This window comes from Panthera onca, chromosome A2 (assembly GCF_046562875.1).
Source record: "Panthera onca isolate mPanOnc1 chromosome A2, mPanOnc1 haplotype 2, whole genome shotgun sequence".
NCBI classification, from domain to species: domain Eukaryota; kingdom Metazoa; phylum Chordata; class Mammalia; order Carnivora; family Felidae; genus Panthera; species Panthera onca.
Window position 1 is genome coordinate 157,458,023 of NC_138340.1, and position 13,269 is coordinate 157,471,291.

At 39.1% G+C, this 13,269-nt stretch overlaps 1 protein-coding gene across 1 annotated transcript; it reads left to right on the forward strand.

Moving 5' to 3' along the window:
- Window positions 1–2,874: 2,874 nt before the first annotated feature.
- Window positions 2,875–3,932, forward strand: LOC132675194 (olfactory receptor 2A5). The gene has a single exon (XM_060627613.3). It carries the CDS (start codon window positions 2,938–2,940, stop codon window positions 3,868–3,870), a length of 933 nt encoding a protein of 310 aa, XP_060483596.3. The 5' UTR covers window positions 2,875–2,937; the 3' UTR covers window positions 3,871–3,932.
- Window positions 3,933–13,269: the final 9,337 nt, after the last annotated feature.

Sequence of the window (13,269 nt, forward strand, 5' to 3'; positions counted from 1 at the left end):
GAGTTTTTTTACTCTGCCCATAGAAATACATATGCTTTGAATCCTTGACTAGGATGTAAGCCAAAAACCATAGGTATACTTCCTTCCCTCCCTTGTTAACAGAGAACCATATTGTTCACACATTAACAGTCTATTTCTCCTCTTTCAAGTAAAGAATCAAATGTGAACTGATAAATGAGTTTTGGATGTTTCTTTCCAAAACTTTGCCTTTTTTTTTTTTTTTTTTTAATTTTTTTTTCCAACGTTTTTTATTTATTTTTGGGACAGAGAGAGACAGAGCATGAACGGGGGAGGGGCAGAGAGAGAGAGGGAGACACAGAATCGGAAACAGGCTCCAGGCTCCGAGCCATCAGCCCAGCGCCTGACGTGGGGCTCAGAGCCTGACGCGGGGCTCGAACTCACGGACCGTGAGATCGTGACCTGGCTGAAGTCGGACGCTTAACCGACTGCGCCACCCAGGCGCCCCAAAACTTTGCCTATTGAGCAAATACACACACAGGACTGACCCACAAAAGAGAGACAATCAAAAATTTTCAAGACATCCTCTGTTTATGTTTTATTATGTGAATATAAAGTCAATATCTCAGCCCAAGGCATTATTATATTAGAAGGTTCATGGAACTCATGAGTATATCATAGTAAAGATGTGATACCTTCCAAACTCCGAGGCTTCTATCAGAAACCTCTTCAAGAGCAGCTTTACTCTGGTTTCTGTTTTCCCTTACTTCCAACACCCCGTATCAAATCTCAGGTACTATATGGAGAGGATTCAGCATCTTTCTCAGCATAGTTGAGAAGGTTGATAGAGTTTTCCTGATCTACCAACAACCATCTTATAATTATCTAAGGAGGGAAGAAAAAATTCATGTTGACTTTCAAGCTATTATCTCATAAAGGTGATGTTCTGCCTCCTACAAGCTTCACAAAATCCATCTGAGACAAGATGGAGATCCAGGAACCCATCACCATCAAATACTTAGGGGGTATAATTTGCAGTGTGGTCTCAGGAGTATGTTTATTCTTATTACTACACAAGTTTCCTGCGTATGGATCCAACTGGGTATTAACTCATCACTTGCTAGCTCCTTTTCTTCTGAACATCCATCCCCAGGGCCCAGAGAAATAGAGACAGAGAGACAAACAACTTTTGTTCTTCTGGTAGAGACGGTATCTGTGTCTTATGTGTCCTTGTCTCATCTCCCCCAGGAACACTCAGGGACAATCTGGGTGGTTTGGGGTGAAGATGAGCTTGCTATAAAATCTTTACTGCTGATGTTCACAGTGAGAAGCCCCCAGGACCTGCATCAGCCTGTGTCAAGGGAACAGGGACAAGGCCTGCACCTGAAAGTCCCTCTTTCAGAGACAGTTGGAGGGGGTAAGTCCTCAGATCTTCAAAATCTCTGCCGACTTCTGTGCAATTTCCTCTAAATCTAATCCTATCTCTGAGATAAGACAAGGGCTGGTGCCACAGTGAGTAAAGGGCTTTTTTCAAAGTGCAGTAGTTGAAATAAGCTGGAGTCTGGAGGAAGGAAGGACTCCAGAAATTAGCGTCTTGAACAGGAGGTACAAGGTCAACTTAAGGGCAGGCAACTTTCTGGTCTTAAGATAGGGCTGAAATTTTCAGAGTTGGAATCATAAGCTGCCTATTGAGAATGATCATGTGTATCATGAATTGTCATTTAATAGGTGTATATGGAACATTTCAGGATTTCCCTTTCTGTCATCCCTGTGGTCATATGGTTGGTGGAATGGCAGCCAGAGAAAATGAAAGAGACAAAGTCTTGATTAAATCCCAGGATAGGCACTTTGGATGTCATTCCAAGCGTAATGCCTGTCTTCCAACCATCCACCCATCCATCCAACCATGCATTCATTCATCCATACATGCAACAAATGGGTGCTGTATTAGGAACTGTCCAAATGCAGTGGGGTGTAGGATCTATGCAGAACCAGGGAAGCAGTCCTGCAAGAGGGTAGGGTGGGGCAGCAGTAGAGGTATTACACTGTTAAGTCTTCACATGATATCCACTTGCCCTGACCCTATAAGATAAATTACTTCTATGAATGCTGGCCAGATTAGTGATGTTGCTCTGCTCATGCTCAAAAGGGAAACAGTCAGATTTTCCTGTGTAGCTTCAGAAAGTAAAAAACTTAGGGACGACTTCATTTGCTAAAGCCCCAAAACTAGTGAACACAGCGGGAAACAGACCTCCTTGAAGTGACATTTATAAATCTTATTCCCTAATTCATTTATTTATTTACTCTATTTTTTATTTTTATTTTTTTGAGAGAGGGAGGGAGACAAAGTACACTAGCAGAGGAGGGGCAGAGGGAGAGGAGAAAGAGAATCCCAAGCAGGTGGGACTTGACCTCACCACTGTGAGATCGTGATCTGAGCTGAAATCAAGAGTCAGATGCTTAACCAACTGAGCCACCCAGGAGCCCCTATTTACTCTATCATTGATTGAGCACCTGCTATGTGCAGTATACTCTGCACAAGTTATAAAATCAGCTCAAACCAAATGATAAAAAGGAAGTGGGAACAAAATTGGAAATCTAAATCAATTAGAAAGTAAAAGTATACGAGACTATGGCTATGGGACTTCCCAAATGAAACAGTCATTCTGGAAAACACATTATTCTGTGGCTGCCATCATAATAGTAAAAACATAGAGCTTGCGATCAAAGTTAAATAAAATTGTGTAAAAGTCCAAATGGTGCATGAAATCCTGTGCTCACTTGCACTACTTACCTGAATAGATTTTTCTTTCTGCTTTACAGTGGATTAAAGGAGTTGACATAATGGCTCTGGAAAGGATTGCCAGCTGAGCGAACAGACAGTAAATACGTTAAAACCCCTCTTTCTGTTAAATAAGTAACCCAGATCAGAGTTTGTTCCTCAGCAGCAGTGACTGATACAGATACTGTTGTCAGGGAATGACAGAAAATCAAACATGGGTCACAGAATTCATTCTCCTGGGATTCCCACTCAGCCCACTGACTCAGGTGTTCCTCTTCGGGCTCTTCTCCCTGTTCTATGCCTTCACCCTGCTGGGGAACAGCACCATCCTGGGGCTCATCTGGCTGGATTCCCGACTGCACACCCCCATGTACTTCTTCCTCTCCCACCTGGCTGTTGTTGACATAGCCTATGCCTCAAATAATGTCCCAAAGATGCTGGCGAACCTTCTGAACAAGGAAAAAACGATCTCCTTTGTCCCATGCATAATGCAGACCTTTTTATACATGGCTTTTGCTCACACTGAGTGTCTCATCTTAGTAATGATGTCTTATGATCGATATGTGGCGATTTGCCACCCCCTACGTTACACTGTCATCATGAACTGGAGAGTATGCATGGTTCAGGCTATCATTTCCTGGGCATGTGGCTCCCTGCTGGCCCTGGTCCATGTGGTTCTCATCCTGAGGCTGCCCTTCTGCGGGCCTCATGAAATCAACCACTTCTTCTGTGAGATCCTGTCTGTCCTCAAGCTGGCCTGCGCTGACACCTGGCTCAACCAAGTTGTCATCTTTGCTGCTTCTGTGTTTATCTTAGTCGGGCCCCTCTGCCTGGTGCTGGTGTCCTACACGTGCATCCTGTTCGCCATCCTGAGGATCCAGTCCGGGGAGGGCCGCAGAAAGGCCTTCTCCACCTGCTCCTCCCACCTCTGCGTGGTGGGGCTCTTCTTTGGAAGCGCCATTGTCATGTACATGGCCCCCAAATCCCGCCACCCTGAGGAGCAGCAGAAGATCCTTTCCTTGTTTTACAGCCTTTTCAACCCTATGCTGAACCCGCTGATCTACAGCCTGAGGAACACCGATGTCAAGGGCGCCCTGAAGAGAGTGCTGTGGTTGGAGAGATCAATGTGAGGGATGCCAGAGATGGTCTTGACGGTGGAAGAGTTGTTTTCTATGACATTTGGGGTGATGATAATACAAATGCCTTACAAAAATCTCGTGTATAAGATTTTCAATATTAAAACTATATATTGATCAGATTCTGTCCCTAAGCATGGGGTACTTCCAGACCACAAGGTGTAAGTGGAAAATCACAAAGTACAGGCCATACGAGAATTGTGTAGTGATGAAACACTGGAGCAGAGAGCCATGGACTCCTATGGCCAATCCCCAGAGCTACCTAAGATCCAGTTTCTTTTCTTTTGAGGCTTTTTTTCTCTGACATCTCCCCTTAAGTTCATCTAAGATTTCCATCTCCTTTATTGCTGTAAGTATATGCTAATAATGCCATGATCGATTCTGTATAATAGTACACCTCTAGCAAGACAGAATAAATAGTGACCTTGTTAAGCAGTCCCCTCCTAGGAAATACAGTGAGGACTGTGGGTAGAGCCAACACCCTCATCTGGAACTTAAAGTCTAAGCAGGATGACATTAGTTCTGAAAAATTATGTGCATCAGAGCCTGAGGAGTCTATTCCTGTGAAAAGCAAAGTTTAATTTTATGGGTTTTTTATATGTATATGAGAGGCAGAGAAATATCAGGATCTTTGTTTCATTTTATTTAATTATGCTCCATTTACTTTAAAAGAGTTTGTGTTTAGAATAAATATGAGACTCAGTTATTAGGGAGAGTTGCCTTGTCCAGTGTTCAGGTTACAAAGCCGGATGTAGGTAACAATTGACCATTAGGAGGTTGGCATAAAATGTCACAGAAGCAACAAACTCTTGGAGGGATTTCTTCCAAGGGAGGCCAGCAGCTTAACATGATGTTGTAAACTCACATTTAGAACCACTAGCATGACAAAGTCTGATAAAGATTTGTAGGAACCTCAACAAAATTCTAAGTGATATTATGCTCTAAGTGATATTAATCACTTATTCTAGACCCGAGTGGTCAGAATGATAAGGAAGAGCAATTTGTTTCCTTGTATCCACAAGTTTGGGACCTACGTGGCCAACAGAGTGTGACAACAGGGATTTCTTTAACACGCTCAGTGTGGCGTCTTTTGAATTCTCTTCCTCTCTACTCTGGGATATCACATGCCATTCAGGTGTGTGATATATGTGATTGTACATTATTTCCACTTTCTGTAGGTCTTTCTATTTTTTCCACATCCTCTCGTGTATCATTATCAGTCTCCCTTTTTCTTCTTGCATGAAATTAAGATGCACAGGGAAAGCTTTGTCTTCCATTTCTCCCCTAATGCACTATTTTCCTCTTGCTTCTCAAAAAGCCTGGTTGCTGACTATTCTCTTCCTTGACTATTCTGCCTGCTAGTGCATTTGGGCAAAACATTTTGTCTCTAGCCATTATCTTAGTCTCCATATATCCAGAGTATCAGGACATTGCTTGTTCTGTCCTGTTATGCTTGCTCTGCTCCCCCCCCCCAAAAAAAAACTTGCTTTGCTTCCTTCTCCTCCAAAAAAGAATAATTTGAATAAAAAAATATTGGTTCCAAATGTAACAATAAGCACTATGGAGTTACTGCATGACGTATTTTAAAGGTAGAAAGAAGAAAAACAAGCAATATTTTTTATAAAAATAATGTTTTAACTATACCTAGAAAATTACTATAGTCACTAAAATATGTATACCTTAAATTAAGGTTAAACCAAAAGAAGAAAGAGGAAGAGGTAAATATAGGATAATGTGTCTCACACAAAACATAATCCATAAGTATGAATTCAGAATGTTTCTACAAGGACCCAATAGAAAACTCAGGGGATTGCATTCATTTTTATGTGAGTTCAAAAATACTTGAGAAAAAAATAGATGAGAAAGGCCAAGCTTCTCCCTACATAACTAGTGTAGATGAATAATGAAGAGATGTCCTCCAGCAGGTCTAAAGAGTAGCTCTGACTCAAAAGGAGAAAATAAAAGCAAAACCATATTTTGTTAACAGATAACAGAAAATTCCTGAGTGTATGGGAGATTACCATTAATTGTTTCAGTATTTGAGTTATAGGACTTTATTTTTTTCTTCCAAGATTTTCTTTATTTATTTACTTATTTAAGATTATTTATTTATTTTGAGAGAGAGCATAAGTGGGGAAGGGGCAGAGAGAGAGAGAGAAAGAATCATAAGCAGGCTCTGTGTTGTCAGCACAGAGCTCGATGTGGGGCTCTCCCACAAAGCATGAGATCATGACCTGAACCAAAATCAGAAGTCAGAGGCTTAATCGACTGAGCCACCCAAGCACCCCTCTTCCAAGATTTTATTTAAATTCAAGTTAGTTAAAAAATATAAATAAATTAATTAATAAATTAATTAATTCAAGTTAGTTAACATATAGGGTAGCATTGGTTTCTGGAGTAGAATTTAGTGATTCATCACTTACATACAACACCAGGGCTCATCCCAACAAGTGCTCTCCTTAATGCCCATCACCCATATAGCCCACCCCCCACCCACTTCCCCTCTAGCAACCCTCAGTTTGTTCTCTATAGTTAAAAGTCTCTTATGGTTTGCCTCCCTCTCTGTTTTTATCTTACTTTAGTTTTCCTTCCCTATGTTCATCTGTTTTGTTTCTTAAATTCCACATATGAGTAAGATCATATGGTATTTGTCTTTCTCTGACTGACTTATTTCACTTAGAATAATACACTCTAGTTCCAACCACGTCGTTGCAAATGGCAAAATTTCATTCTTTTTTATGTCTGAGTCATATTCCATTGTATATACATCTTCTTTTTTTTTTTTTTTATATACATCTTCTTTATCCATTCATTGGTCGATGGACATTTGGGCTCTTTCCATAATTTGGCTATTGTTGATAGCACTGCTATAAACATTGGGGTGCCTGTGCCCCTTCAAATCAGTATTTTTATGTCCTTTGGATAAATATCTAGTAGTGCAATAGCTGGGTCATAGGGTAGTTCTATTTTTCACTTTTTGCGAAATCTCCATACTGTTTCCCAGAGTGGCTGCACCAGTTTACCTGATTTTTTTTTTTTTTAGCTGTTAACCTTTTTAAGTCTTTATTTCCAGTTCATGTAACATTTGTATATTAATTACATGATAAGCAGTCGTGTTTAAAAAACATATATTTTTGGCATGTGGCTTGTAGAATTTTTTAAAAAGTGATGTTAGATTTGTTTTCTTTTTCTTATGTAGAAAGCAGAGGGGTGCTATCAGAGCCTCTCCCTCATCACCATAGTGTAATATCGTTCTTATACCACAATGAAATGTATGCAGAATTGCTTTAGCTTTATTCTTTATTCAGAGGTGTTTCAAATGTACTGATGCTACCATTTCTTGACTGAATATATATATATATAAACACTCCAAAGTGTATATATGGGGGAAATTTGAGGAGGAAGTAATTCGTAAAAGATGAAGGCTGTATCTGTTTATTTTATTTATCTTCAATTTCTTACTGGTTCACTGAAATCCTCACGAGGGTGGGATGAATTTTTCTTGCTGTTCAGTGCTTTATCTTTTTCATCTGTTGTTCTGTGGTCACAGTGACCCGGGCTAGGTAGCAGACTTTCCCAAATGTATTGAGTGCAAATAAACAGGTACTTAGCAAGACCTGAAAAAAAAAAAAAAGCGCTAGTCCAGAAACGACAATGCAGTACTTTTTTTGAGTATTGGGTTGTTTGTGTTGGGCATGGTGTATGAAGGAAGTAAGCATGGAGTAACTACCTTTTCCTTGGAGGAATCCACACGGAGCGAATTACACTTAAAATAGTCTTCCAGGTTGTTGTTTGTGAGATGCAACTCTGCGTGCCTGGCTGCCCATCTTTCTCTCTCCTCCCACTGAGTGTCAGCCATCAACACGAAGCACACATTCTCTGCCCCTCTGTGCTTTAAGTTGCATGAGGGCTGGGTCTTGTCAGGAAGGCCTGTTGTTTGATAGTGTTTCTTATGACAAGGCGGTGGGTTCAGTTCTGGGTAAGGAGTTAACAAATCTATTTGGTACCACATCCAAGTCACATCCTCGTTGTGTCTCTCCCTTAATTAGTTCTCAGTAGGAATGATGTAGAAGCTTGTTCTTCAATGATAAATCTGAAAACCCCAGCATATTGTACCCAAGCTTACAGTTTAGATTAACCACATTGGGGCATTTGGATTGTTGATTTCAGTGGCCTACAGTTGCTTGTGCTGTGTGGGTAGGGAGCTCTAAGGGACACTGGGAGCCTAGACCAGGGGGAAAGGGACTTGCTCCTTCCTGTTTGCTTGCTGGTCTTGTCAGGTTGGCTCAATCTCTCTTTAGCTTGCCAGTGGCAGCTGATGTCTGTCACTGCAGCCTTTGTTTTCTGACTTCCCCAAAGTGAGTCTTCCTCCTCCCCCCAACCCCCTGGAAAACAACTGTGCAAGCTGGGGGGCCACCTCCCCTCCTCGGTAGTCTGGACCCTGATTCCTCTGACCTTCTAGATTTTAACTACACCGACCTCTGCCCTAGAGATGGCGGCTGCCCCACACAGCTCCTGCCTGTTTATCACAGAGCTCCATTTTTCCTGTCACCATTTTGTTATGTTAAATTCTCTCTGCTCCTTTTTGCTATAACCATTTTATTACATTAAATTCTCTATTGAAATAATCTATATGATTTTTCTGTTCCTATGGGATTCCCATCGGATTCAAAGAGAGGTTTATAAAACACTCTGAATTTGGGACATCACTATGAGTGATGACATCAAATATCTAGGCAGGTATGAGAGTTGAAGAACAGAAAATTACTGTAAAATATTTCTAAAATTGCCTGATGTGTTTCAAGGTGATCCAGTTATTATAGGTATGTGTGTATTACCTATACTCTGAATGAAAATGACCAAGACTTTTAGGAATTTTGTTCACTAAGTGAAGGCAAAATGATGAAGTAAAAAAAGAGTGGGCACCAGGTCAGACAATGTTAAAGTATCTCTTTAGAAAGCAAAAGAAGAGAAACATGAAAGCCAAGAGGAAGAGTGCTAAAGAAAAAACACAAATGGTAGACAGTCTAAATATCTCAGTAATTACATTGAATGAAAATAGATTACGTCCTATTTTCACATTGATATTTTTAAACCCATAAAATATAGCTTATATATTGTTTACAAAAGCAACTAAAACACAGTCACACAAAAAAATCTGGGAATAAGGGTCTTGAAGAGCATATCCCTGAACAAATATGTGATAAGTGGAAGCAACAATACAAATGATAGTTTTTTAATAGAACTATTTATTTTTAATAGTTTATTAAATATAGATTAATTTTATAAATAGTTTATTTACCTATAAATAAAAAATAAATTTGCATTCATGTTTATATAAGGCAGAAAGCATTCATTAGCATACAGAGGGTTATAATATACAAATACAGGTAAGAAGCTATCAAGACAGTGTTACAATCATAAATATGTATGTATGTGATGACATAGCTACAGTGTAGAATTAGGGGGAAAACCCCCCAAGAATTATAATGAAAAGATTTGTAAATTCAACTTGTTAGTAAAGGATTTAGCAAATGTTCTCAGAAACAAATTGATAATCCCAAAAAAAACTAGAAATACAGGCTTTGAAAAACAAAGACCCTGGGATCCAAAGACCCTGGCATCATGATCTGAGCCAAAATCAAGAGTCTAACATTCAACCAATTGAGCCACCAAAGTATCCCCTTTGTGTTTTAAAAATGAAGTTAATAATGATGAAAGTTCTGAATATCACACTTGAGATGTACAGCTCAAATGGTAGAAGAAAAGCAAATTTATACCTCAGATTACATTTATTAAAAAAATAGGACGCAAAAAGTAAGTTAAATATTCAACCCAGGAAGATGATCAAGAATTATAGGATGTAATTTATATAACAACAAACTTTATTGATAAAAATGGAGTATGAAGATCATTAAAATATAACCTAATTCTTTTTTTTAAGTTTATTTATTTATTTTGAGAGAGAGAGAGAGAGTGTGAGCATGAGTTGGGAGGAGCAGAAAAAGAGGGAGAGAGAGAATCCCAAGCAGGCTCCGAGCTGTCAGCATGGAGCCTGAGGCAGGGCTCGACCCCACAAACCCTGTGTGGTAATGACCTGAGCTGAAGTCAAGAGTTGAATGCTCCACCCACCGATTGAGCCACCAGGGCCCCTAAACCTGATTCCTTTTACAAACAAACACCACTAAAACAGATAAGACTGATGAGAGGAACAAAAGAGAAAAGGTCTATATATACAATGTTGGGAATAATAAGTTATATAACCAAAAAGTAGAGATTGAAAAGACAACTCTATGAACAAAATTTATTACAATAAAATTTAAGATTAGAAATATCACTAAAACTTCCTTATGTAGAAATAGAAAATCTAGACAGGAAATCTTCAAAAAAATTGATGACCAAAATTATCCTACAATCAGAGAACATTGAGTCATATGGTTTTAAAGGCAAATTTTACCCATCTTCAAGAAATGGCTAATTTGCAGATCATATAAAACCTTTTTGAGAACAGAAAAAGAGGGACAAGTGTCTAGTTCATTTTACAAGGCTAATATGACATTGGCAGCAAAACTGCCAAAGGATAGTAGAAGAAAAGTAATTTATTGAATAAATCTCAAAAGGTAAAATAAATACAAAAAATCTTAAATAATCAGTAAACCAAACTGTATATTCAGTATCAAACAAAAGATATTTTTCATATAAAAAGAACTTAAGGCAAAAACATTTTTTTTTGAGAAAAATAGGACCCTTCTATGCTAGTAGATTTAAAAAAGGAGGAAAAGTAGTAATTTTGTATGTTTAATAAATTGGAACAAAATACAGGTAATGATGAGTGTTTCTCTCTAGGCACCAGATGCCCTTGGATATTATCAGTAGGAGGGGTAGCATCTTTCCAGCATGTCAGGGTGCAAGCTGGATGCTGGTCACCAGTAAGCCTCTCCCTGAACAGGTGTGATGGAGAGAAGCCCATTTCAGATCTATGGCAGGTCAGTGCTCTCAGGTTAAAAAATAATCAGTCTGTTGATAATTTTCTTAGTTGGCATGTACATTAAAATAACTTTAACTTAGGAATTATATTTTACCCTGTTTATATTTGTGTATAAGAGTTGATTCAGATAAAAGAACAAAATAAATTTAAATTACAAAGTCACTATTAAATTGACTCTTGTATTCCCCAGAATTATAAGATGCGGTCAGTTAATTTCCATTTTAAGAAGAGAGAAAATGGTGGCTACCTAGGGAAGACCTAGGGGGACCTTGGTTTTCCAGTCCCCTTGAGCTCAGAATCTCTGGAAATTAAAAAATAGAGATTGTTTCCTGCTGAGAGTTTTCCTTCCCTTTCTGCACTCCAGGTAAATCCTACAAAACAGGACTTAACAAGTCCCATTGGGATACCTTATCCTATTTCCAACTCCTTAACATGTTCCTCATAGCTTCTATAGGTCCTGCTACCTGGTCTTACTTTATAAATTGTATTCCTTGTGGTGATTTGATGAAAAAAAAAAAAAAAAGGATGCATGGTCCATCAGATCAGGTGTGGTATAAAACTTAGCCAACACCAGCGAGCATGGGGAAAATATGAGTTTCATCTGTCCTAAATACCACTTAATCTATTTGGCGGTTTAAGGATGTGGCGGGGGAGGGGGGGCATTGGAGTTTTTGAAACCGAAATAAAACAAGCTTGTAGTAATTGTGATGTATGAAGGAGCCTGGAAGGCATTCTAATGCGTCTCACATTTAGGATCACGGGCTCCACAATGAGTGAAGAAATCCGCAACAGCAGTATTTTGTCAAGAACATCCTTCTAGAGAAACCAGAGGTAAGTACAGCGAGACCCCCCCTTCCCCGGGAGCAGCAGACAGCGGTGTGACGGACAGGTGTTCATCTCTCCCTACACCGAACACTCAGAAGCATCTTGAGAGGTGGGTGAGCTGAGCAGAGATTAAATCCTCTCTTCTGAAAGAGATTCCTTTGCCCCTGTGGAGAAGTTTTTCTCTTGCAAGAGATCATGGGAAGAAACGAATTTCAGCATTAACTTACAGATGCCATTTACTTTTTTGGGGTGCTTTCACTTCACCCAACTTCTATTGAGTTTGTCATCTCATTTTTAGCTGTGAATCTGAGCCAAGTTTATTACCTAGTCTTTGTTCACTACACAATTTCGAACAGGCTGTACTGAGCAATCATATTTCAAAATACAATTGCTATTGCCTGTCAATGCCAAATTTCTGCTATTGATAGCCTTAGCTAATAGGATAATTTAGATACACCTAATATGTATCATTTCCTCTCCTGCATGTAGTGTTGTTTATTTAAAAAAATTTTTTTTAACATTTATTCATTATTTTTGAGAGACAGAAAGAGACAGAACGTCAGCAGAGGAGGGACAGAGAGCAGGAGACACAGAATCTGAAGGAGGCTCCAGGCTCTGAGCTATCAACACAGAGCCGATGCGAGGCTAGAACCCATGAACTGCGAGATCATGACCTGAGCTGAAATCAGAAGTCCAAAGCCTAACGGACTGAGCCACCCAGGTACCCCGTGTTTCTTGTTTAAATTATAACAGCTGTTTGAGAGATTTTCTTGCAAACCTTTCTATTGCCTCATGAACTTAAGGAGTAAGAACTTAAGTAAGTAAGAACTTAAGTAAGAACTTAAGTAAGCACCAAAAAATGAGTTTGTTACAGAAGAAGTGTGTCCTGAAGGTTTTCTTTTTGAAGGTGAAATTTCTTGTGGTGAGTTATTTAAATATAAGAATTACCATCTTTGTGGATGTTTTTAGCAGTCCTGTCATTCCAATCAGGTTAGATACACCAGCAGACAGGAACTGTCTTATATGCCCTCAGCTGAGACACGTAGCAGGACATATGGTATGTTTAGTAAATATCTGTGAATTTTATATTTTGTCTTTTAGCTACTTGTAGGTAGGAGGAAAATTGGCCCTCCTACTCTGGTTTATTGTGTGCCTTCATCATATGAAATTTTAGAAACAGCATTGTTATCTCCATTGACTCCAAATATTGCAAGAAAGTCAAAGTGGAAATGGCTAACACTTTTCTACACATTTAGGGCCAAGGAATCCTATAGTTGGAAGGGACGTTAGCATTCTTCTGGGTCAACTTCTCACATAACACAGGAATCCCATCTTGAATAGATGGTTAATCAATTTCTGATTTCAAACATTCACTGACCTAAAGTTCAGCTCTAATAAAACAACCAGCTTCCAAGGAGATTCTTATTTTTTGAACTAAGATAAAATCATCCTTCAATAATTTCTGTTCTGAATTCTGATTTTGTCTTTAAAGCAGGACAAAAGTTTACTCACTTTTGTTTATGAAAGCTTTCAAATACTAACTTAACAGAAAAGTGGATGGGGAACTGGTAGGAACTCAA

What these genes read in the sequence shown, in the direction of transcription:
- LOC132675194 (XM_060627613.3), top strand. Translation starts at nt 2,938, where the DNA reads ATGACAGAAAATCAAACATGGGTCACAGAATTCATTCTCCTGGGATTC.